Source organism: Oncorhynchus mykiss, chromosome 10, assembly GCF_057628025.1.
Source record: "Oncorhynchus mykiss isolate SJ-2025 chromosome 10, ASM5762802v1, whole genome shotgun sequence".
Taxonomy (NCBI): domain Eukaryota; kingdom Metazoa; phylum Chordata; class Actinopteri; order Salmoniformes; family Salmonidae; genus Oncorhynchus; species Oncorhynchus mykiss.
The window spans coordinates 40,771,040-40,797,446 of NC_143031.1; the positions used below are offsets into that span (position 1 = coordinate 40,771,040).

A 26,407-nucleotide genomic window follows, 5' to 3' on the forward strand; every position below is an offset into this window, starting at 1 on the left:
AAAGCTACTTGGTGTGGTCCAGGGAAAGAGTTGACAATACAGGAAGACAAACTGTACTGTTCCACAGTTATCATCCACATCTTCCCACTACTCACATGAAACCTCTGGTCCACCTCACAGTTGACTGCCTTCCTGAAATCCTGTCAGCACAAACCCCACAGCAAAGGCAAGACATGGATACAGAGGGACAGAAGGAGACAGAGAGAAGAGAGAGAAGAGACAGAGCAAGCAAGCAAAACAGCCAAATTTGAGATACAAATGACGGTCAAATTACAGGCCATTCCAAATGAATCGCGAGACTCTCTCGTGCCGTCTGGATGTCTGTAGAGTCAACGTGCATCATTGTGATTAAGATAAGATCAGTAACTGTGATTGGAAGAGTAGGTTAGAGAACAGAGGGCAGAGTAGGGAAGTGGGAGTCCTAGTGCTCACCTTCTGAGCTACCAGGAAGGTCAGCCTGCGGATGCCATGTTCAAACAGCAGGGATTTCTGGGGGAAGACGACACAGGAAGAGAAAGTGTGAGCGACTGAGGTGTCCAGGCGTACTTCCTGAAAGGCTCATCCTAAACATCTGACCTTTGTCTGGGTGAACTCCCGGAACATGGCGGCCAGGCCGTCGTCATCGATGTCACTGTCAGTCTTGATGGCCACGTTGAGGATGTGAATGGGCTCGTCTTGGATACTCTGGGTCACAAGACGCATGCAGGCAAAACATAAGTCATATCATTCAGAGAGAAAGTATCTATTGCGACTATACGAAGAACAGGAAGGTCATGCTACGTTGATGCCATGCATTGAACAAAGGGCTCTCTCAGTCACAATACTCTGTTGTGTTCCAATACACATCAGAATCAGTACTAGCAGACAGTACTGACCTTGGTGTCCTCCTCTCCATAGAGCACAGGGTTCCCTCCCTCTGGGAAGGTGGGGCTGGGAGGAGGAGAGTCACAGAAACAGCTCATCACGTCTTTAATGTTCCTGGTGGAGAGGAAAGGATCACAGTTAGACACCACACACACACTTAAGGTAATATCTCAGTATTACAGCTCCAATTCAATAACACCCTTTCCCAATGTGGGAAAATAATCAAAGTCATAATGTAATGATTTTGAAAAGGTCAGAGAGCCCAGCCCTCACCTGGTGAACTCCTGGAAGGAGCGGAAGGAGACCATGGCTCCCATGCGCTGGCAGGGTGGGGTGAAAGAGGTGTCCAGGAGGACGTCACTCACACTGCCCATGTGGACCATGCCGTAGTGGTTCAGGTTGGACGAGAACGACATCCTGGGGCAACAACAGACAGCCATTAGACCGGGGTCCTGCAGCACACACATTCACTCACTAGCCCAGAGCTGGGCCAGAGCAGGGAGCAGGGCAGAGCCCATCTCTGACCCATAGGAGAGTTCACCTTAAAAGAGCCCCCTCACCAACCAGTTCTATACCACAGCAGTATTTATTATATCTGTGATCAGCTGCTGGGACAGAAGGAACATTCTGACTCCTCATTCACCTCCATACTAACACTAATATAGCAGTGTTCTCACAGAGAACAGTGAACCAAGATCCGATAAAATAAATAAATACGCATCTTCTAGATCTGGATGTACTACTCACGGAGTGCCCAGCAGCAGTATTTAAATGCTAAGGAGGTAGATTACGTGAAGGAAGAGCAGATATCTGCATAATGTTAGTGAACATGGAAGCATTGTACATTTTCCCTTGGCCAAATTCATAGTAGAAAGACCCATGGTTCCACCAGGTGTTTTTAGTATTCAGAGGTCCTCCTCTCCCATCCACACAGAGGCCAAGTCCTCTTTTAGAGAGGCCCAGAAGTTAGCCCATTGAGTTAGCCCACAGAATGCTATATAGCCTAGAGTCTCTATGGGGCCCAACCTGTCCACAGAGTCATCCGTATCTGGAGGTTTATTCTCCTCCGTTTTAGCATCATCCTTTGTTTTATCATCCTGTGCTTTAGGGTCCTGTTTGTTACTGTCCACAGACACAGGCTTAATGTCCCGAGTGCGAAGACGGGGCAGGGGCTGGGAAGACAGTCTCCTGAGAGGACAGGACAGCAGCAAGCAAGCACATTCAGAGCACAGCTAGCACAAGGCAAAACAGGACACCTCACACAGAAATATTTGAGAACATTGTCACAGAATATTCTAGTAACGTACTACATCTTTTGACTCCCCAGTTCCAGAGAAGCGTAAGAGAGAGACACAGTAAGTATATCGTGCATTCTGAAAGTATTCAGACCCCTTCCCCTTTTCCACATTTTGTTAAGTTTCAGCCTTATTCTAAAATTACATAAAAAATGTTCAATCTACACACAATACAAAGTATACAGACCCTTTGCTATGAGACTCGAAATTGAGCTCAGGTGCATCCTGTTTCCATTGATCATCCTTGAGATGTTTCTACAACTTGATTGGAGTCCACCTGTGGTAAATTCAATTGATTGGACATGATTTGGAAAGGCACACACCTCTCTATAAAATCACATTTTATCGTCACACACACATGGTTAGCAGATGTTATTGTGAGTGTAGAGAAATGCTTGCAAATGTCACACCGTTGACAGTGCATGTCAGAGCAAAAACCAAGCCAGGAGGTCAAAGGAATTGTCCGTAGAGCTCCGAGACAGGATTGTGTCGAGGCACAGATCTGGGGAAGGTTACCAAAACATGCTTGTAGCATTGAAGGTCCCCAAGAACACAGTGGCCTCCATTATTCTTAAATTAAAGAAGTTTAGTACGACCAAGTGTAACAGTATAGCTTCCGTCCGTCCCCTAGCCCCGACCCGGGCTAGAACCAGGGACCCTCTGCACACATCAACAACAGCCACCCACAAAGCATCGTTACCCATCGCGCCACAAAAGCTGCGGCCCTTGCAGAGCAAGGAAGGGGAACAACTACTTCAAGGTCTCAGAGAGAGTAAAGTCACCGATTGAAACGCTATTAGCGCGCACCACCGCTAACTAGCTAGCCATTTCACATCGGTTACACAAGACTCTTCCTCGAACTGGCCGCCCGGCCAAACTGAGCAATCGGGGGAGAAGGTCCTTGGTCAGAAAGGTGACCATGAACCCAATGGTCACTCCAACAGAGCTCCAGAGTTCCTCTGTGGAGCTGGGAGAACCTTCCAGAAGGACAATCATCTCTGCAGCACTCCACCAATCAGGCCTTTATGGCAGAGTGGCCAGACGGAAGCCACTCCTCAATAAAAGGCACATGACAGCCCCGCTTGGAGTTTGCTAAAAGGCACCTAAAATACTCAGACCATGAGAAATAAGATTATCTGGTCTGATGAAACCAAGATTGAACTCTTTGGCCTGAATGCCAAGCGTCACATCTGCAGGAAACCTGGCACCATCACTACATTGAAGCATGGTGGTGGCAGCATCATGCTGTGTGGATGTTTTTCAGCGGCAGGGACTGGGAGACTAGTCAGGATCGAGGGAAAGATGAACGGATCGAGGGAAAGATGAACCTGCTCCAGAGTGCTCAGGACCTTAGATGGGGGCGAAGGTTCACCTTCCAACAGGACAATGACCCTAAGCACACAGCCAAGACAAAGCAGGAGTGACTGAATGTCCTAGAGTGGCCCAGCCAGAGCACGGACTTGAACCCAATCGAACATCTCTGGAGAGACCTGAAAATACCTGTGCAGCGATGCTCCCCATCCAACCTGACAGAGCTTGAGAGGATCTGCAGAGAAGAATGGGAGAAACTCCCCAAATACAGGTGTGCCAAGCTTGTAGCTTTATACCCCAAAATAGGCTGTAATCACTGCCAAAGGTGCTTCAACAAAGTACTGAGTAAAGGGTCTGAATACTTATGTAAATGTAATTTTTAGTAGTTTTTTTTATACAAGTTAGCAAAATTCCCTAAAAAAACAGTTTTTGCTTTGCCATTATGGGGTATTGTGTCTAGATTGATGAGGGAAAAATAACAATTTAATCCATTTTTTGAATAAAGCTGTAACATAACAAAAATGTAGAAAAAATAAAGTGGTCTGAATACTTTCCCGAATGCACTCTACACACCTACAATACACACACAGAAATATACAGACAGACACTCAGTCTTTCCAGTACGCTGCATTATGCCATGCTGTTGCCATTCATTTAATACATCGCCCATAACCAGGTTCAGCTCCAATTTAAAAAATCTGATTCATTTATGGGATAACTAGTAACACTTAACAGAACAAGCAGCATAGCCAAACATGTCCAATGTCCAACGTTACCTTGTCTTGCCACAACATACTCTTTAAACAAAATGCAGCTGGCAGTACGGCTTTCAGTTACATTTCCAATAGATGATCGGTTGACTACGCCGCCTTCTATGTCTACAGCTTCTACAGGTCTACATAATGGCTGCAATAAGAAGAAAGTGTACTGTACCTGTTTAGAGTTGGGATGTTACCTCTGCAATCAGACAACACTGACTGGTTAGTTACGCAGACATCAGGAGGAGGAAGCACTCAGAAGAGTGTGTGTGCATCATAAAAAAAGCTTCAGACTACACATTATGGATTCGACTTTCTGCTGTGGTACATTTAGCTTGTTCTCGACAACCTAATAAATCAATCAAAATGTCCCGTGAAGTCGGGCTTCCTGTTGCCTTCTTAAGGGCTTCTTGTTGCCTTCTTAAGGGCTTCCTGTTGCCTTCTTAAGGGCTTCTTGTTGCCTTCTTAAGGGCTTCTTGTTGCCTTCTTAAGGGCTTCTTGTTGCCTTCTTAAGGGCTTCTTGTTGCCTTCTTAAGGGCTTCTTGTTGCCTTCTTAAGGGCTTCTTGTTGCCTTCTTAAGGGCTTCTTGTTGCCTTCTTAAGGGCTTCTTGTTGCCTTCTTAAGGGCTTCTTGTTGCCTTCTTAAGGGCTTCATGAACTAACAAGTGGCAGTACAAAGGGCCCGGAAGAGCGTCAGAGCACGCCCCTTTTCTAACAAGACGTCAGTGGTGACACCTTTAGGCACTGTCATACATCACATGCACTGTCTCAAACCCCCACATTACACTCTATATGACAGCTCCTCGAAAAATTCCACAATAGTTCTATGCCTTCCTAGAGGCCTATTCTTTGGTATTGGTTCAGTCCTGAGGTGGGGGGGACATGCTTTGTTCCAATGAGGAAGCCAATCAAGCCTGGTTAATGCAAATGAGTTAAACATTTTAAGCGGGATAAATCGGTCGCATGCAACAATCGGAGCACAGCAGTCAATGGTTTAACTTTGCAAATCAATGTTTTTGTTGGACATACACTTCAAAGTGAAAAATCAAAGTCTCAGCATCACTTGGTTACTGTTGAATTGCCCATGTGCAGTACAAGTCCAGAGTTTCTCTCTGCTTGTGTGTTACTGAAATAGATGTGACAGATCTTCAGAAAGTTGAAAACAATCTTGCCGTCATCCAGAGGACAGACCAGAGAGATCAACAAAAGTGGGACTTTGCCGACAGGAGACTAGCTAGTTTCCACTCACACATTCTTGGTAAACCAGGGAAAGTATTTGTACTCTCACAGAATACCTGCTTTTGCAAACGAGGAGTATTTTTCAGGGGGTGAACAGTGGTGGGGGGATAAAATAACCATGTTACCGTGGATGAGAACAGGACCCTTCAGGAGATAATGAAAGACAGTGCTGTCCTTATACAGAACCTTACACACTCTTGTCTCTGTTAGCTCTCATCTCTCTTATAGGACCACCCCCTTCCCCTAATAAGACACCTGACTATAGATCAAGCCTCCCTACTCCAGTCCTGCTATTAAGCATTCTCATCTTAGAATAACAACTGGCCCTAGACCAGTATATATAGGAGCAACACCACATCTCCACCACGGTACCATGCAGCAGAGCGTGTGTGTGTGTGTACCTGTTGGGGTGGGAGGTAGGCAGCATGAACTGGAATTCTACGATGCAGGTGTTGTCCTTTAGCTGTCTGTGCTGGACGCTGTTGAGCTCGTAGGCGATGTAGGCTCTACGTACGTACACCTGGGATGGGGAACACAGGAGAGTTCTAACAGGGTAGAGATCTGGAGACAGTAGAGGACTGTTCCCTTTACCATGAAATGTCACTCTTTGTACAGTGTCAAAAGCTGTTCAATTGCCTGGGCAACCAGCTATTGTGACAGTCTCCTTCCTCTCACCTCCAGGGCAGCCATCCTGACCACCTGGTTACTGTGGTAGAAGAAGTTAGGCAGCACATCAAAGATGGACGTCTCGGACAGGATCAGTTTCTGCAAAAGGAGAGAGGATTCAGAATCATGAAAGTCCAGAGAAATATCATTGTGACCTCATTCCACTGTCAAATAGCCATCACTAGCCGGCCACCACCCGGTTACTCAACCCTGCACCTTAGAGGCTGCTGCCCTATATACACAGACATGGAATCACTGGCCACTTTAATAATGGAACACTAGTCATTTTAATAATGTTTACATGCTGCTTTACTCATTTCATATGTATATACTGTATTCTACTCTTAATTTTTGTTTTGTTTTCCCCTATTTCGTGGTATCCAATTAGTAGTTACAGTCTTGTCCCATCGCTGCATCTCCCTTACGGACTCGGGAAAGGCGAAGGTTGAGAGCCGTGCGTCCTCCGAAACACAACCCAACCAAGGCGCACTGCTTCTTGACACACTGCTCGCTTAACCCGGAAGCCAGCTGCACCAATGTGTCGCAGGAATCATCGTACACCTGACGACCGTGTCAGTGTGCAATGTGCCCGGCACGCCACAGGAGAGGCTAGAGCGCGAAGGAACAGGAACATCCCTGCTGGCCAAACTATCCCCTAACCCGGATGACCCTGGGCCAATTGTGCGCCGCCCCATGGATCTCCTGTGCTCGCGGCCGGCTGCAACAGAGCCTGGACTCGAACCCAGAATCTCTAGTGGCACAGATAGCACTGCGACGCTGAGCCTTAGACCACTGAGCCTCTCGGGATGCCCCTTTACTCTATTCTACTGTATTTTAGTCAACACCACTCCAACATCGCTCGTCCTAATATGTATTTATTTATTAATTCCATTCTTTTACATTTGCTTTGTGTGTATTGCTGTGAATTGTTAGATACTACTGCACTGCAATAACATCTGCTAAATATGTGTTTGGTTTGAAAAGTTTTCTACTTCTGTGAGAGTGTCTGAATGGCCTCCAGCAATGGCAGTAAAAAGTCAACAATGGCCATGGTCCCTACCTGCAGGTTCTCGATGCAGAACTGGTGCCCGTACATGTCGATGGCAGAGAGGAAGATGGACTCCACCTGGTTGTGACGGAGCTCGTAGGAGGGGAGGTGGGAGGCGATCAGCACCTGAGGAGGAGACAGAGGAGAGTGAGAAGATGACAACACTAACCCTGGCAAATCAAAAACAAGAGAACATTTAGAGAGACAGGAAGTGATGCGCTACGGACCTGGCGGGCACGCAGTGCCACCTTGGCGTTGGTGGTCTTGCTGAGCTGGGTGAGCTCTGTCAGAATGGCCATCAGCTCGTCAGTCAGGGTGGGGTCACGACCACACAGCTGGTCCTACACACAGGGAGAACACAGTCATCTCTGTCTAACACACAGGACAAATGTATTTCTAAAGAGGGAAGGACTTACAATGAGCATGGTGACCAGGAGGTTCTTCTTGGTGACCTGGGCGTGTGAGAAGATGTAGTTTAACACGTTGGCCATGTCGCCCTTGTTCTCCTCACGCAGTGTGAACACACACTTGTCGTAGTGTCCTGGAATCACACACACGATTCAGAGGAGAAATCAAATCAACCGGAGCTCAAAGGAAGGTGCAAATTAAAGGTTTGTTGTGTAACAGTACCCTCATGTGGACAAATAGAGCAAGTGCAGTCCTGAGAGAAGACCATTGAATCCTATTCATGAATCAAAGACAGGCAGGACTAATTATCAAAGGCTAATCCTTTCCATTTCCCCTATACCAACCCAGGAAAACCCATTGCTTTACATAGTCTGTTAATGTTAGGAGTAGAGTCCAATGTTCCTCACCATTCTGGAACTGGACCTCTACTTTGAGGTACTGCCTAAGCAGGTCCATTACCACGGCCTTCATGTGACCACGGATGCCACTGCGGTACCTAGGCAGAGAGACAAAATCGCATGGTCAGTGACAGACCGCATCAGTATGAAAACAGTACGTGTCTTTAGAATCATGTTTGTGTGTGTATGGGTTGCTAGGTACAGTTGAAGTCGGAAGTTTACCTTAGCCAAATACATTTAAACTCAGTTTTTCACAATTCCTGACATTTAATCCTAGTAAAAAAATTCCTGTCTTAGGGCAGTTAGGATCACCACTTTATTTTAAGAACGTGAAATATCAAAATAATAGTAGAGAGTGATTTATTTCAGCTTTTACTTCTTTCATCACAATCCCAGTGGGTAAGAAGTTTACATACACTCAATTAATATTGGTAGCATTGCCTTTAAATTGATTAACTTGGGTCAAACATTTTGGGTAGCCTTCCACAAACTTCCCACAATAAGTTGGGTGAATTTTGGCCCATTCCTCCTGACAGAGCTGGTGTAACTGAGTCAGGTTTGTAGGCCTCCTAGCTCACACACGTTTTTTCAGTTCTGCCCACAAATGTTCTATAGGATTGGGGTCAGGGCTTTGTGATGGTCCCTCCAATACCTTGACTTTGTTATCCTTAAGCCATTTTGCCACATCTTTTGAAGTATGCTTGGGGTCATGTTCATTTGGAAGACCCATTTGACCAAGCTTTAACTTCCTGACTGATGTCTTGAGATGTTGCTTAAATATATATCTACATCATTTTCCTTCCTCATGAAGCCATCTATTTTGTGAAGTGTACCAGTCCCTCCTGCAGCAAAGCACCCCCACAATATGTGGCTGCCACCCCCATGCTTCACGGTTGGGATGGTGTTCTTCAACTGGCAAGCCTTCCCTTTTTCCTCCAATCATAACGATGGTCATTATGGTCAAATAGTTATATTTTTGTTTAATCAGGCCAGAGGACATTTCTCCAAAAAGTATGATCTTTGTCCCCATGTGCAGTTGCAAACCGTAGTCTGGCTTTTTTTATGCGGTTTTGGACCAGTGGCTTCTTCCTTGCTGAGCAGCCGTTCAGGTTATGTCGATATAGGACTCGTTTTACTGTTGAAATAGATACTTTTGTACCTGTTTCCTCCAGCATCTTCACAAGGTCTTTTGCTGCTGTTCTGGGATTGATAGGCACTTTTCGCACCAAAGTACTTTCATCTCTAGGGGACAGAATGCATCTCCTTCCTGAACGGTATGACGGCTGCGTGGTCCCATGGTGTTTATATACTTGCGTACTATTGTTTGTACAGATGAATGTGGTACCTTCAGGCGTTTGGAAATTGCTCCCAAGGATGAACCAGATGTGTGGTGTTCTACAATTTCTTTTTCTGAGGTCTTGGCTGATTTTGTTTGATTTTCCCATGATGTCAAGCAAAGAGGCACTGAGTTTGAAGGTAGGCTTTGAAATACATACACAGGTACACCTCCAATCGACTCAAATTATGTCAATTAGCCTATCAGAAGCTTCTAAAGCCATGATATCATTTTCTGGAATTTTCCAAGCTGTTTAAAGGCACAGTCAACTTAGTGTATGTAAACTTCTGACCCACTGGAATTGTGATACAGTGAATTATAAGTGAAATATAAGTGAAATAATCTGTCTATAAACAATTGTTGGAAAAATTACTTGTGTCATGCAGAAAGTAGATGTCCTAACCGACTTGCCAAAACTATAGTTTGTTAACAAGAAATCTGTGGAGTGGTTGAAAAACGAGTTTTAATGACTCCAACCTAAGTGTATGTAAACATCCGACTTCAACTGTATCATCAGGTCATTTAAAGCCCTGAAGCTGAGAGAGAGACTCACCTCTGCACCAGCTGTACGATGCTCTGAGTGTTCATGAAGAACACCTCTCTTTCTGACTTCCTGTTCAGAGTGGCAGCATGACTGTCCAGGATGTTGGCAATCTGGAAGAACAGGCTAAATCAGTCAGGTGTATTCCTAATGAACTCTGTATATCAACTCCCCAGAACCATAAATAATACAATAACCAACCTGAATAATACAGTGTGTCTGTGTGTGTGTGTGTGTGTGTGTGTACCTGCTGGCTGGGGAACTGGCAGAGCACAGAGGTAATGTTGCTGGCGTACTGGGCCATCTCCTTCTTGATGCACTTCTCCACAGCGAGGGGGATCCGGCCTGACACACTGGTCATAATGTCCTGCAGCTCCAACAGAGGCAGAGAGGGGTCCCGGAGAGTCTTCATCAGCGTCTCTACCCATTCCTTCAGCTGGGGAAAGACACATTCACAATTTTACCAACTGATATTGATTAACGTACCAACACAGAATACTGCCATCTTTTGTTTGTAGATTGTTGTGTGTGCTGTAAAGAACCACTTGCCTTCCCACTGAAAAAGAGTTCAGGCAGGCAGAAGCCATTCATGACGTGCACAAGGTGGTCCAGGGTGCTGTGGAAGACCCTGTGGAGCTTCTCTCCTCTCAACGCCACCGCCTGGATGACGGGCAGCGCCCCGTGGTACAACTCCGCCTGAGACACACACGTTACAACATATTTTTAGTCTCGCATCAAAACGTACTGTATAGCTATCCACGTTTCCATTACAAAATACAAGGAGCATATTTAGACAAAAAAAATAAATAAAAAAATATGTGTGTCAGGCACACCGTCCCTTACTGACCTGTTGGACCCGGCTAGGATCATCTAACTGCAGCTTGGCGATGACGCAGCCGGGCTCCAGCACGGCACCGGGCCTCTTCACATAGTGGATACAGCCGGACTCCAGCGCCGTCAGAGTCATCACCATCTTCATCACCTGACACAGTTACACACACAGTTGACATGGCCGCTCGCTCCACTAACGGAGTGAGTGACCATGGCCACAACTACATCACACACACACACACACACCTCTATCTCAGCGTAACACTGGCCAGAGAACACGTGCCCCCCATCCTCCACGGTGTACTGGATGAGTTTCCCTGCTGAGAGCGAGCGAAGCAGGGACGGGTCGTTCTCCTTCTCAAACACACACGTCTTGTTCCCAATGGTGATGCGGTACCTGGCGGGGGAAATAATCTCTTTTAGTCCATTGCCCAAATCAACCCCAAACCTCTCAACATTCCTTTAAATGAAGAACGTATGTATTCTGTCTGTCCATCGTTCTTTCCTTCCATCCATCCATCCTACCGGTCCACCTCCTCCTTCATGTAGGTGGTGTAGCTGCTGCCGTCGTAGGAGAGCAACAGGCCCCCGTCGCTGAGGCGATGGACGTCCACCTCGGCCGAGGTGCTGTTCATGATGACCACGTAGGAGTTGGGGGACTGACGCGTCACCTTCAGACAATACTTAGTACCCTCATAGATCAATTCCACATCAACTGTGTTGAGAAGAGTGTGCGCGGGCAGCACCTGGCCTCTGTAGAGGGGGAGAGAGGAGAAGAGAGGAGAGTGAGACGGTGTGTGTGTGTGTGTGTTCTTAAAATCTTTAAAATAGTGTTGACCTTTCTAGAGAGTGCAGGAAGTTGGAGACACTGTTCCTCAGGTTGACGTCAGCCACGTGGAGAGCCCCGCTCACTATGCCCAGCATGGTGTCAGGACGCTCTGCCTGCATCTTCTCTGAGATGAGCCTGTCCAGCCAGCCTGTGTCGATGGTGTTGTGCTGGAAGCTCTCAGTCTCCAGCAGCTTGATGAGGTACTCCACTGTGGTCCTGAAGTCTCCTCTGATCGACAACTCCTTCAGGGCCACCACCATGTTACTGAACACACACAGGAGAGGTGGGTTTCACTGACAACACACACAAAACACAATGAACTTCACATGATTTTTTTCCCTAGTGTGTGTACTCACGAGATGGCCTCCTCTCGGTTCTCTCCCCAGGAGAAGCAGTGGCCAAACTGGGAGTCTGCAAACTCATGCAGGCCTCCGGCCGCGGCCACACTGAAGTATCCCCACACATTCTTGTTACTGCGGAAGTTCAGCTCCTGCACCGTGCCCGAGCTAGGCTTGAAACCCTCATCAGGGTTCTCACTGGTGATGCGGGCAGCGATGACATGTCCCCGTGGGGAGGGTGCCGTGGACAGACCCTCAAAGTCAATCATAGAGTCTCCCCAGGGCTGGACACCATACATCAATCTGATGTCCTTGATACGGTGCAGGGGAATCCCCATGGAAATCTGAGGAAGAAGAAACAGTTGCGGTCTGTAGTAGAAGGAAGTTCCTGTTGAACGAATGGGTCTTTGAAATAATTATAAAATTCACTAATGTACTTCTGGTCCAATGTTTATCCTATAATTGAAGTCAAGAATGTGCTTAAAGTTTGAATCTTCACTAACACCCTTTCATTTCCTGGCAATACTGAATAATAATAAATGTGTTAAGGGTGGGATTAAAAACAAACAAAGATAACTATTGTAAAATATACTGTGCCTGTAAAATGTATATAGTATGTATAAACTGGAAGAAGATGCCGTAGTGTTGTTGGCCATTAGTTTAGTCCAATTATTGGGCGGTAGGGTAAGAGGAAAATATATATATTTTTTAAAGACGGATAGCTAGGCACACACACACAAACAAAAATAAATGTCCCTTTTTCAGGACCCTGTCTTTCAAAAATAATTTGCAAAAATCCAAATACCTTCACAGATCTTCATTGTAAAGGGTTTAAACACTGTTTCCCATGCTTGTTCAATGAACCACAAACAATTAGTGAACATGCACCTGTCATTAAGACACTAACAGCTTACAGACGGTAGGCAATTAAGTTCACAGTTATGAAAACTTAGGACACTAAAGAGGCTTTTCTACGGACTCTGGAAAAACAACAAAAGAAAGATGCCCAGGGTCCCTGCTCATCGGTGTGAACGTGCCTTAGGCATGCTGCAAGGAGGCATGAGGACTGCAGATGTGGCCAGAGCAATAAATTGCAATGTCCGTACTGTGAGATGCCTAAGACAGCGCTACAGAGAGACTGATCATCCTCTCAGTGCCAGACCACGTGTAACAACACCTGCACAGGTTTGGTACATCCGAACATCACATCTGCGGGACAGGTACAGGATGGCAACAACTGCCCGAGTTACACCAGAAACGCACAATCCCTCCATCAGTGCTCAGACTGTTCGCAATAGGCCGAGAGAGGCTGCACCGAGGGCTTGTAGGCCTGTTGTAAGGCAGATCCTCACCAGACATCACCAGCAACAACATCGCCTATGGGCACAAACCCACCATCGCTGGACCAGACAGGACTGGCAAAAAGTGCTCTTCACCGACGAGTGGTGGTTTTGTCTCACCAGGGGTGATGGTCGGATTTGCGTTTAACGTGAGCATTACACCGAGGCCTGTAGTCTGGAGCGGGATCGATTTGGAGGTGGAGGGTCCGTCGTGGTCTGGGGCGGTGTGTCACAGCATCATCGAACTGAGCTGGTTGTCATTGCAGGCAATCTCAATGCTGTGCATTACAGGGAAGACATCCTCCTCCCTCATATGGTACCCTTCCTGCAGGCTCATCCTGACATGACCCTCCAGCATGACAATGCCAACAGCCATACTGCTCGTTCTGTGCGAAATTTCCTGCAAGACAGGAATGTCAGTTTTCTGGCCAGCAAAGAGCCCGGATCTTAATCCCATTGAGCACGTCTGGGACCTGTTGGATCGGAGGGTGAGGGCTAGGGCCATTCCACCGAGAAATGTCCAGAAACTTGCAGGTGCCTTAGTGGAAGAGTGGGGTAACATCTCACAGCAAAAACTGGCAAATATGATGCAGTACACGAGGAGGAGATGCATTGCAGTACTTAATGCAGCTGGTGGCCACACCAGATACTGACTGTTACTTTTGATTTTGGCCCCCCTTTGTTCAGGGACACATTATTCCATTTCTGTTAGTCACATGTCTGTGGAACTTGTTAAATATGTCTCAGTTGTTGAATCTTGTTATTATTTTCTACATTGTAGAATAATAGTGAAGACATCAAAACCATGAAATAACACATATGGAATCATGTAGTAACCAAAAAAAAAAAGTGTTAAACATATCAAAATATATTTTATATTTGATTCTTCAAATAGCCACCCTTTTGATGACAGCTTTGCGCACTCTTGGCAATGTATATTTACCCAAAAATATATGGGGATGGGAAATGATGCAGACAATTACATTGATGGAAGCTACAATCTGCAATATTAAAGCTGATCCACCCGCTAAAAAAAATTCTAAGAATAAAAATGTCTGCTAGGTTTTTAATTGGCTGACTACAGAAAGAAACATTGGGTCTTGAATGATATTTCTCTCTCACTTAGAACCCGGTTATTAACTTTCTCTTCTTCCTGGCCAGGGCCCAGTTTCCCGACAGCGATGGAACTCAGGCTTAAGAGTGTTTTAATGACGCATCATCGTTCCTAAGGCAGAAGTTCCCCAGAACACCACGCAGAGAGAACGTTTGCTAAGTGCGTCGTTAAACCACGTGTCGATACTGACGATGAATCAGCTCCTATAGAGATATTACCACCGATGGCTACAAATAGTTGGAGGAGGTTTATTATGTTTACCCAGTAATAATACCCTAAACCACAGATGTCACATCATTGCAGACGTTGTTACACATCATTAAATAGATTGAGGCAAAAAATTAACTGAAAGTAGCATAATATAACTCAATTGATTGGACATGAAATTGATTTCAATATGATTTAAATACACTGAGTGTACAAAACATTAAGAACACCTTCCTGATATTGAGTTGCGCCACCAATTTTCCCACTCAGAACAGCCACAATTTGTTGACGCATGGGAACTCTACAAGGTGTTGAAAGCGTTTCACAGGGATGCTGGCCCATGTTGACTCCAATGTTTCCCACAGTTGTGTCACGTTGGCTGGATGTCCCTTTGGGGCGTGGACCATTCTTGATACACATGGGAAACTGTTGAGCGTGAAAAACCCAGCAGTGTTGCCGTTCTTGACACAAACCGGTGTGCAACTACTACCATACCCCGTTCAAAGGCACTTAAACCTTTTGTCTTGCCCATTCACCCTCTGAATGGCACACATACACAATCCATGTCTCAATTGCCTCAAGGCTTAAATATAATGATTTAACCTGTTTCCTCCCCCTCATCTACACTGATTGAAGTGGATTTAACAAGTGACACCAATAAGGGATCATAGACTTCACCTGGATTCAACATCATCCCTGTCGGTCAGTCTGTCATGGAAAGAGCAGGTGTTCTTAATGTTTTAGTGTACATAGGCCCATGTAGCCTATAATGTACTCGGTTCATTCGAAGCACCTTTTCATCTTTCGTTAGTTTGTAACAACTGCAAAGACAGTGGCATTTATCGTGGAGCAACTTTGTATTTGTAGTCAACTTTGTTCTGAAGTTATCAGCGGTTACAGACAGATGTTTTTCTGTCTATGTTCAGCGGAGATCTTTGTACAAAGTGACGCAAAAAAAAACATTACAAAACTATCGACGCACTTAGCTTTTCTACGAGTGGTCTGAGGCGGTTGGTAAACTTTAGTGACCATGGTTTTGGGAAAGAGCTCTGAGATTTAACAACGCTCCTACGAAGGTTCTAACAAACAGCCTTTAAAAAGGGCCAATGCAGCCGTTTTTATCTCAATATCAAATCATTTCTGGGTAACAATTAAGTACCTTATTGTGATTGTTTTCAATAAAAACAGTCTAAACTAAATTAGCTTCTTAGCAAAGAGCAATTTCTCAAGAATGAATTTAGCTAGCTGTTATTGGCAGTGAGGTTTGGAACTCTTTCTTAGTGCTCTATTAACTAATCAACCACCTGGTGTTATCACCAGGCAGGCCAAAACTTCATCCTACTAAAAATGGCTCAAATTTCAAAACAGCTCTTACTCAAATTATTTATTTATTTAACCAGGCAAGTCAGTTTTAAGAACAAATTATTTTTTACAATGACAGCCCACCCCGGCCAAACCCTAACCCGGATGATGCAGGGCCAACTGTGCGCTGCCCTATGGGACACCCAATCACAGCCTGGAATCGAACCAGGGTATGTAGTGACACCTCTAGCATTGAAATGCAGTGCCTTAGACCGCTGCACCACTCGGGAGCCCAAAAAAAGGTCATTATCATAATTTTCACAATTTCACAGTATTATTCAAACCTCAGTGTGGAAATATATATATAAAAACACAGGAAATCACATTTGTGACTGCACTGGGCCTTTAAGATGCTTTTGAGAAACCTTTGTTTATCTCACTGAGAGGAATTACAGCTTGTTGTATCCCACTGTTGTCCGTCTGCCCCTTCCTGCCCAGTGAGATTAGACAGTGTCAACGTGGGGATAGGTGGACAGACAGAGTATATCCCTCCCCTACAGCACAGACAGACAACTGCCATCTTCAGCAGCAGCTCTGTTGGTTTGTCCTTCAGCTTGAACGCCCACCACTGACCTACATACTGCTGAGTGGACACGTGACCCACCACTGACCAACATACTGCTGAGTGGACACGTGACCCACCACCATGACTGATGCTGGAGGTGTCTGGAACACCCCCAGAGGGGTGGTGAGGAGGAAGAGGGAGGGAGGGGTTGATTTTTCATGTTTCTGTACATTAGCTCACGCCAACCTAACCAGTTACCATGGAGACAGAGGCCCGGGATGAAACTAACTGTCGAGAGCAGTGAGGTGTACCTACACAACAGAGACGTACGACACAGACTGAATAGGAGCTGGACACACACTGCTGCTGAAACTGACCTGCAGCTGTGCAGCAGGCAGGTTGACGTCGGCCACCATCTCAGTGCAGGGGTGCTCCACCTGCAGACGAGGGTTGAGTTCTAGGAAGTAGAAGCTGCCATCTTGGCTGTAGAGATACTCCACTGTGCCAGCACTGACGTAGCCCACCATCTTAGCCAGCTTCACCGCACACTGAGGAGTGAGGGACAGACACACAGTCACAACCCGGCAACTTAACCACAGAGCAACGAGTCCCTCTCAAATTTCAACACATTGACATGGCTCCTCTCAATGGTAATGTCTCCATCCAATAGCACAAATTGTGCCATACCCTCTCCATGTCCTCAAACACATCTGAGGTGGAGATGGTGGCGGGCGCCTCCTCTATGATCTTCTGGTGTCGCCGCTGTACGGAGCAGTCCCTGCCGAACAGGGAGATGGCGTTGCCGTACTGGTCAGCCAGGAGCTGGACCTCCAGGTGACGAGCGTGTTTGGCCAGCTGCATCACGAAGATGGGTGAGCCCGGAACCTCTGTCTGGACCTGGGGAGCCAAGGAGAATGGAGCATGATGGGTTATTCAGAATCAAAATCATACTGAACATGTCTTTCAGCCCATCATAACCATATAATGATACTGGAATTAGACTGGACCTCACCTGTCTGAAGAGGTTGGGGAAGTCATCAGCACAGTTGACTTTGCGGATGCCCTTTCCTCCACCTCCCTCGGAGGCCTTCACCATCACGGGGTAGCCCACCACCTCCGCAGCCTTCAGTCCTGCCTCCACATCATGGATGCAGCCCAGCTCATACAGATCAGGGGGAACGTTGATGATCCTCTTCTTCTGGTCACTCTCTGACCACTCTACTGTTAGCCCTGAGACACACACACACACACACACACACACACACACTGGGATCAGTCTCTGACAACACACTTACTTCAAAGCCATCCAGTAAATTCAACGGTACAGACATACCTGCTCCACTCCAGGGCAGGGTTGGGATGCCAGCTGTCTGAGCCACGATGGATGAAGCGATCTTGTCCCCTAGTGCCCACATGGCCTGGCTAGGAGGACCTGGAAGTAGGCACAGAACACATAATCTTACAGGACAGAAGGGCTAAAAGCAGTATCCGTGGCTCTGTGTGTGGCTGGAAGACTCAGTGGAGAGGAGATGGTAGGAAACACAGTCTTACCCATGAAGGCAATGCCATTCTTCATGAGCAGCTCTGGCAGTTTGGGATTCTCTGAGGCGTGACCCCACCCAGCCCATACAGCCTGGAGAAATCATTACAAGCACAACCAGTTCAAATAAAAGGTTATACAAGAGAGTTCAATCACTATTTAGAAGAAAGTCTACTCTAGGCCTAAATAAACGGATGTTTAGGAGTACCTGCACAGGTATACGCTTGGCAATGTCCAGAATGAGCTCCACGTTGGCATAGTTGTTGTTATTGGTCCCTCCTGGCACAGGCACATAGTGGTCGGCCATCTTTATGTACTCTGTAGAAGATAGTGGGGTGAAAACCGTTTAGCTCTGCGCTGCCCATAAAATAGCATGTATAACAGTCCAACATTTCATCTCATCTTTCGTCTCTAAATATTAGCTTGCTATCGTCACATCTAAAACATCACCACCAGTGTCAAACCATTTACACATGATAGCATTTGGAGAAAGCCATTATTTTCTACACAATCAGACAAAGCCCTTTCTGCTGAACTAGGTCAGAGTTGCCTGTTCAGTGCAGTGCAGGTTTAAACCAACAGACATCCTGCTCTGGTCCACTCTTGGAAGCCTAAGTGGGTTTGCTTGTTTAAACACATCAGACTGGCTGGAGCTTTGTCCTGTTTCTCTCTGGGTCACTAAGCAGAGTTAGAGAGGCTGGGTAGAGAATAGAGAGACAACGGTTACTCCGCTGCTACTAGTTGTGATGATACCGTAATGTAAAGCTCACCTGCGTTGGCCTTCAGGTCCTCAGGGGTTACCATGACGACAAAGCGGATGGCGCGCTCGTTGCGAAACATCTCGTAAGCCCAGCGGCGGATGGAGCGCATGCATTTGACCGCTGCGATGCCGTTGTTGGCAATGAGGACCTGAGATGGGAAGAGATGTGAGCAGGGGACTAGCCTCTGAAATTACTGCATGTCAAATGTGCTAAAACCAGGCCCTAGAAGCTAAAGAAGCCCTGGCTAAAGAAGCCCTTACCTTCTCGATGACCTTATTACCACCAAAGCGGGTAACAAACTCAGCGGGGGAGGCCACGGTGAAATCTCTCTGCAGGTCGATGCGACGCCGGTCTCGGCCCTGCTTGACCAGGTGCAGCCCAGACATGCTCGGTCTGTGTGAACAACTGAAATTACTTCAGCATGAAGAGAACACCGTAGTGTAAGGTTGGTGGGGGGGCGGTTCACGATCCCCCAGCATTTGTCATCAACATATTATTTTACATTCATCCATAATAACTTCTATAATAAGAAGACGTGAAAGTTCATGCTACAGTCAACATACACAACAAGCATAAGGTTAACGGCCCAAACTACACTTGACACGTAGTGTAAGCAGAGCGCACACGTTGCTCAAGACTAGAGGTTGACCGATTAATCGGAATGGCCGATTAATTTGGGCCGATTTCAAGTTTTCATAACAAATCTGTATTTTTGGGCGTTGATTTCCGTTTTTAATTTTTTATATATACCTTTATTTAACTAGGCAAGTCAGTTAAGAACACATTCTTATTTTCAATGACGGCCTAGGAACGGTGGGTTAACTGCCTTGTTCGGGGCAGAACGACAGATTTTCACCTTGTCAGCTCAGCGGATCCAATCTTGCACTCTTATAGTTAACTAGTCCAAAGCTCTAACCATTGCACTCCACGAGGAGCCCGCCTGTTACGCGAATGCAGTAGAAGCCAAGGTAAGTTCCTAGCTAGCATTAACCTTATCTTATAAAAAATAATCAATCAATCATAATCACTAGTTATAACTACTAATCCAGGTTAGCAGGCAATATTAACCAGGTGAAATTGTGTCATTTCTCTTGCGTTCATTGCACGCAGAGTCAGGGTATATGCAACAGTTTGGGCAGCCTGGCTCATTGCGAACTAATTTGCCAGAATTGTATGTAATTATGACATAACATTGAAGGTTGTGCAATGTAACAAGAATATTTAGACTTAGGGATGCCACCCGTTAGATACGAACGGTTCTGTATTTCACTGAAATATATATGTATATTTTTCAAAATGATAGTTTCCGGATTCGACCATATTAATGAACAAAGGCTCGTATTTCTGTGTGTTATTATGTTATAATTAAGTCTGATTTGATAGAGCGGTCTGACTGAGCAGCAGCAGGCTCATAATCATTCATTCAAACAGCACTTTCGTGCGTTTTTCCACCAGCTCTTCGCAAGCACGGCGCTGTTTATAACTTCAAGCTTATCAGCCTAATGGCTGGTGTAACCGATGTGAAATGGCTAGCTAGTTAGCTGGGTGTGCGCTAATAGCGTTTCAAACGTAACTCGCTCTGAGACTTGGAGTGTTTATTCCCCTTGCTCTGCAAGGGCCGCGGCTTATGTGGAGCGATGGGTAACGATGCTTTGAGTGTGGCTGTTGTCGATGTGTTCCTGGTTCGAGCCCAGGTAGGGGGGAGGAAAGGGACGGAAGCTATACTGTTACACTGGCACTACTATAGTGCCTTTAAGAACATCCAATAGTCAAAGGTATATGAAATACAAATGGTATAGAGGGAAATAGTCCTATAAATACTATATTAACTACAACCTAAAACCTCTTACCTTGGAATATTGAAGTCTCATGTTAAAAGGAACCACCAACTTTCATATGTTCTCATGTTCTGAGCAAGGAACTTAAACGTTAGCTTTCTTACATAGCACATATTGCACTTTTACTTTCTCCAACACTTTGTTTTTTCATTATTTAAACCAAATTGAAAATTTTTCATTATTTATTTGAGGCTAAATTGATGTATTATATTAAGTTAAAATAAGTAAGTGTTCATTCAGTATTGTTGTAATTGTCATTATTACAAATAAAATTTAATCGGCCGATTAATCGGCAACGGCTCTTTTGGTCCTCCAATAATCGGTATCGGCATTGAAAAATCATAGTCGGTCGACCTCTACTCAAGACCAGCGCTGGTGAAACAGTCACTGTGATCCATCAGAGATGGTACACCAGCCGTGCCATCAGCAAGTGCGTGGAGCGCTGTGGCAGCGTCTTTTTACACCAAGCGTAAGCCTTCCTTGGCCAGGAAAAACACCAAACGAGATCTTTGTCGACCTTGTAGGCTGACTGAGCTTTCAGCTGTCTTTGACCCTTCACACTCCTGGGAATTGGCCTAAATGGATAGGGCTACATTTAAATGTTTCTTACAGAGGAAATATAAAAACCACAGTAGCAATTGAAAGGGAACAGTTGAGATAATTGTATACATTTTTTATTTAACCTTTATTTAACTAGGCAAGTCAGTTGAGAACAAATTCTTATTTACAATGGACTGCCTACCCCGTCCAAACCCTAACCCGGGCGACGCTGGGCCAATTGTGCGCCACCCTATGGGACTCCCAATCACAGCCGGTTGTGATACAGCCTGGATAATGGCAAAATGATTAGACCAAAGTTCTCCTGACAAGACAGAATCCAAATATTACACTGTTGATTTTATGTGCATTTACACTCATTGTTGCTGCATTCGTTGATAAAGAAATCTGAAAATACTTTGGATACGTTTAGTAACACAAGACAAGCCAATACCTGGAAAATGTTGGGTAGGAGCAACCTAACACAAAAAATAGGGCACCTAAACTAGGTCCCACCCTCAGAGAGAGCCAGTGAGAGGATGGATCCAGTCACCCAGAAGGGTGTGTCAGGGACAGAGCCCCTCAGTGTGTGTTCGGACGGCTGCTGTGGCCTGACACTGCACTGTAGCATCAAGATGGCATGCTACAGAGACACAGACAGAAGCCTCTGAATGAAGCCCCAGAGAATGAAGCTCCCAGAGAACAGCACTTCCCATCATCTGAGCTCCCCCTTGTCCTATGGGAGAGAGCTGTGGGCTCTGCCTCTGCCAGTAATTCCGGTTTCATCATCAACCCTCACACTCCCCATCACATACTCAAGCACACAGGACAGGTCAGCTGTAGAGAGCTGTGAAACTAATCACTTAAAACGTGAGGTGCTAAAAGAGGATCAAGAAAAACCTTCCCCTCTATCTCTGCCAGAAAGGCACATCGTAACAGCCTGCAACCTCAGACAATCCCATATAGACTGGAGGTAAATACCTGAGCATGATGTTTGGTTATACTCAACTATTGGAATGTGATTCAGATATCAAGTTTTTTCTATCATGCCACTGAATGATAAGCGAATAGAAGAGTGTGTACTGTACACAGCTATTTTCCAATCATGGCTTTGGAAAGTGTGTGTGGAAAGACGTAGCTGACAGGTGAACAGCAGCGTGAGTGGAATACTTCTTTGTCAGTGTCCTGGCCCACCACAACACTAAAGCCCTACTGCTAGACTGACTGTAGTAGGCCTGACTCTCACGTCAGTCTGTTACAACTATTCAATTCCAACAACAGCCCAGACCTGTGGCAGGCATATAGTTGAACCAAAACTCACTAGAATAGTCTACACACGAAACACCGAGTTCGCAAACAAGAAAGACTGAGAAACAAATCTGAACACCATTCTAAATGAATAGCCTGAGCCTACTGTATGTGTACAAATGTTGACATATTCTTCTGGCCAGCACCATATCTGCCAGTTATTCATACAAATCAAGTCTTATGTATCGCCACACATCTGCATTCACAGTGTCCATTCTTTAGAGCCTCGTCCCAGTGGCTGTAAAAAGAGCCACCGAATACAAAGGAGAGCTGGTGAGGACAGGCTCCAGGGGAGAGCTCAGGGCTCAGAGCTGAGGTTGTTGGCAATGGGACAGCAGCAGGGAGGGCAGTCCATCCAGAACACACAGCTCCTCTATAGCAAGCAGGCATAGTGTGAAGCTGGCCTGGCCACGTTTTTCACACACACCACCCACAGCAGAGAAGCGAGGGAGGCCCGCCAGGGGGAGATCACTGAACCCAGTGTTCTCCTGCTGCTGCCATTCCAGAATACTCCCCTCCAGACTCGTCTGATATCTGTATTGGAGGTTTCTCCATCCCATACAACTGGAGCCAGATTGATTAGTCAATAAAAACTGTGCAGTACCATTTTGTATAATGCATTGAGATACTGGTAACCTCAGTATAGATGCTATGATTAAACACCTCTCTGTGGTTGCCATGCCTGGATATACAACACAAACAGAGGCTCAGGGAACACAAACCAGAGAGAAAAGCCCAGGTTCTGACCTCATGTGGGGGCCGTCGATGTGGTCGAAGCCCATCTCATAGGTGCTGTTCTCTGAGCTGAGGCTAGAAGTGGGGGATATGGAGCGCTCCTTCTCCTCCAGTCCCAGCGTCAGGTCTGGCTTTCCCAGGATCTCATCCTCAGAGTTCTCCTCCGACACAGAGCCGATGATGAAGTTGGAGTGCAGCGCAGCAAGGTTCGGGGCAGCAGCCTTATTGGCAGGCGCGTCCTGCTGTGCCATAGCTGGACCGTCACCACGTTTGCAGGCTGCGAACACTGTGGAGGGAAAGGAGTGGATGAGGAGAGTCAAAACCACAAGTATTTATAAAGCTGGAGATAGAGCCGAGTCCTCAAGTAAGTCAGGGCCACAGCGTGATGACACCAGGCCGTTCTGGCATTGGCTGCTGTTTGTCAGATTGCATCAGTGAGAGGAGTTGCACAAAAATGATGTTGACCCTGCATTCATATTGCAAGACATTGCAAAAGAATGGTACAGAGGGCATTACCTCCCCATCCTCCTTAAATAAAATGCTTACTGTGTCTGTAATATATATTTGTTTATTTATGCATACACACACATACAGTTACAACAAACTCCAATCCAAAACCACTGGTTTGAAAGGCATGGTCTGCATCGATGTTTGCTAGTCTTTGCGAGGGTATACTTTTCTTAAACTACAACTGTGCACGAGCAGAGAAACCAGAACAAGACAGACACACCTTGCCAGCATTAGTTTTAGCTGCTTGCTGGACCTGAAAAACAAGCCCAACAATGCAGACATAACGTAAGAGAACAGCACTGAACATAGACGTACCCCACATGATAATGATAGGCTCTAATGATAATGATAGGAAACAAATGTCGCCCCGCACCCTGGTCCAAAACTGGTTTATCTTATGGATGGGAATCTAATGTCGAATATGTCGAACAGGCAAGTTACATCAAATCATACTAGTAGTGTTGTGTCGCGTTATGGCTAACCATAATCATATAAATCAAAAAACACTCGTTAGTCTCAATACAACACTAGTCGATGTGAATGAGCAGGGAGGTTTCACAAGTAGTTTCTGGCTATCTAGGTAGTTAGCTAGAAAGACAGACCGGTATCTTGTTAACGTTGGCTAAGTTATTACAACAGCATGCGAGGTGTCGGGCAGCTAGCTAGCAAGATACCGGTCTGCTAACGTTACTGTAACATACAGTCAGTGTAGTTAATTAGCTCATCACCTAGCTATGATAGCAAGCTAACGGTTAAGACTCAGTACTCACCGTGAGAAATAAACCGACAAGCAATCCTGAGTCGTTGATCCCAAAGGATTGGTGGTGACTTATTTAATTCACGTTGGTTTCAGACATGTCTTTCCAACCGGTGATGACAAAAAACACATTATGATGAGCTAATGTGACTACAAAAGGCGCATTTGACAGTAGGGAGTGGTATGATGCGAAGATGGGTTACGTTTGGCCATTCACCTCTGACCTTGGCTGCGTTGCAGTAGCGGGCCAATCGGATTGCCCGAAAATATCCAAGGCGGGCAGAAAGAGCCAAAACTGGAATTGACTGGGAGGAGGTGTGCCCAATAAGAAAACATTTCTACCATCCCACGTGTTTGGTCCAGTATGGCCTGATCTGTACAAACCTATCCTCCCTGGCAGGCTGGCAGAGTCATTTCTGATCATACAGTAGTTTCCAGACTTTTCTGATTTAACAAAAAGAAAAGAAAAAACACAGGGTATGATGTACACCAGGAACCATACCAAGTACAAGACATTGCATAACAACATACACACCATTTAGCAGTGGCATAAAGTACTGAAGTAAAAAATACTTTAAACTACTACTTAAGTAGTTTTTTGGGGTTATCTGTACTTTACTTTACGATATATATTTTGAACAACTTTTACTTTTACTTCAGAACAACAGGCAATATGTGTTTCTTTTCCCTTTAAAATAACAAATCAAGCTCTAATGTAGGGTGGATTATTTTTGTTAAATAGACTCTCATTATCTCAGTAGTTGTCCTCCAATGATTAAAAACTGTTGTTGTTGCACCTAATGAGCAGCTATAGATTCCCATTGAAATAAAATGAGGGAGTTGGGACATGGTACAGGAGATTTCCCTTTTGCAACTGGATCCCCACCCACACCTGACTGTCCTACTCATTATACAGAAGCTGAACTGTACTTTGGACCATCACCTGGCTGATGCACCACAGTTTGGCTGGTCAAAGGCCCCTGTGTCCCCAGTAAATGTGTAGCCTTGACCCTTACGACTTACCCAGAGCTGCCAGAGATGTGGTAAGATCAGATCTAACGCCAATTGGGCGAATTACAGACAGTCTGCAATACCTTGTCTGTCTGCTTGATCAGTAACTTTTTCCTGTTCCCCATCATGTTACTGAGTGAAACCGTTAAAGCAGTCTGTATGTCTGCCTGACATGATTGTTATAATTTTTTATTATAAATAGGCCTTCTTGTTGTTATTTGGGGCTATTTATCTCAACGCAGACTCACAATGGAGACGGAATAGGTTGAAATGAGTCCATGTTTAAAACAGGTCCTTCAAGTATAACCTGATGGGTTTTGGGGAGGCAGCAGGACTGACACTTTCTACGAATCAGTTGTTCCTCACTCAACCCCCTAGAGTCTAAGCCCTGTCTAAGCTGGGGGAGGGTGTTCTACTAAGCTAGGACAACTATTGCTTTCACTATACATTCTACCTCTTGGTGATGTCATTCGGAAACACAATGTCAACTTTCACTGCTATGCGGACGACACACAGCTAGCTATACATTTCGATGAAACATGGTGAAACCCCAAAATTGCCTACCCTGGAAGCCTGTGTTTCAGACATGAGGAAATAGATGGCGGCAAATGTTTTACTTTTAAAACAGAGATGCTTGTTCTAGGTCCCAAGAAACAAAAAGATCCGCTGTTGCAACTGACAATTCAACTTGATGGTTGTACAATTGTCTCAAATAAAACTTTGAAGGACTTTGGCGTTACACTGGACATTGTTCTCTCTTTTGACTAACATATCAATAATATTTAAAGGACAGCTTTTTTCCATCTTTGTAACATAACATAAAAAAATAAAAAATTTGGTCCAAAAATTATGCAGAAACACTAATCCATGCTTTTGTCACGTCTAATTAGACTACTGCAATGTTCTACTTTATGGCTACCAATATTAAGCACTAAAAAATCAATTTGTGCTAAACACAGCTGCTAGAATCTTGACTAGAACCCCAAAATGTGATGATTTTACCACCAAGCTAGCCTCTCTA

The 26,407-nt window shown here is 45.4% G+C and overlaps 1 protein-coding gene across 21 annotated transcripts in view; it reads right to left on the reverse strand.

The window, feature by feature from the left end:
• The window catches only part of LOC110533878 (acetyl-CoA carboxylase), a 57,581-nt gene extending 32,944 nt beyond the window's left edge, over positions 1-24,637 (reverse strand). The window contains exons 1-31 of one of the 21 annotated variants that reach the window (XM_090186638.1): positions 24,389-24,637; positions 23,121-23,394; positions 18,951-19,083; positions 18,700-18,838; positions 18,138-18,247; positions 17,941-18,022; positions 17,723-17,821; positions 17,402-17,619; positions 17,077-17,286; positions 16,767-16,937; positions 11,880-12,205; positions 11,533-11,787; positions 11,220-11,447; positions 10,941-11,091; positions 10,711-10,845; positions 10,413-10,559; positions 10,111-10,299; positions 9,876-9,976; positions 7,996-8,084; positions 7,597-7,721; positions 7,408-7,521; positions 7,193-7,306; positions 6,142-6,231; positions 5,868-5,986; positions 4,404-4,427; positions 1,891-2,052; positions 1,138-1,281; positions 876-978; positions 577-684; positions 433-489; positions 96-140 (exon numbers count right to left, since the gene is read on the reverse strand). In XM_090186638.1, the coding sequence (XP_090042764.1) occupies positions 96-140; positions 433-489; positions 577-684; positions 876-978; positions 1,138-1,281; positions 1,891-2,052; positions 4,404-4,427; positions 5,868-5,986; positions 6,142-6,231; positions 7,193-7,306; positions 7,408-7,521; positions 7,597-7,721; positions 7,996-8,084; positions 9,876-9,976; positions 10,111-10,299; positions 10,413-10,559; positions 10,711-10,845; positions 10,941-11,091; positions 11,220-11,447; positions 11,533-11,787; positions 11,880-12,205; positions 16,767-16,937; positions 17,077-17,286; positions 17,402-17,619; positions 17,723-17,821; positions 17,941-18,022; positions 18,138-18,247; positions 18,700-18,838; positions 18,951-19,083; positions 23,121-23,359 (4,227 nt within the window). In that variant the 5' untranslated portion in view covers positions 23,360-23,394; positions 24,389-24,637. Of the gene's footprint in view, positions 1-95; positions 141-432; positions 490-576; positions 685-875; positions 979-1,137; positions 1,282-1,648; positions 2,053-4,403; positions 4,428-5,867; positions 5,987-6,141; positions 6,232-7,192; positions 7,307-7,407; positions 7,522-7,596; positions 7,722-7,995; positions 8,085-9,875; positions 9,977-10,110; positions 10,300-10,412; positions 10,560-10,710; positions 10,846-10,940; positions 11,092-11,219; positions 11,448-11,532; positions 11,788-11,879; positions 12,206-16,766; positions 16,938-17,076; positions 17,287-17,401; positions 17,620-17,722; positions 17,822-17,940; positions 18,023-18,137; positions 18,248-18,699; positions 18,839-18,950; positions 19,105-23,120; positions 23,798-24,388 lie in introns of those variants that run through there. The other 20 variants (XM_090186637.1, XM_036990268.2, XM_090186642.1 and 17 more) reach the window with 20 other exon arrangements.
• Between the last annotated feature and the right edge of the window lie 1,770 nt (positions 24,638-26,407).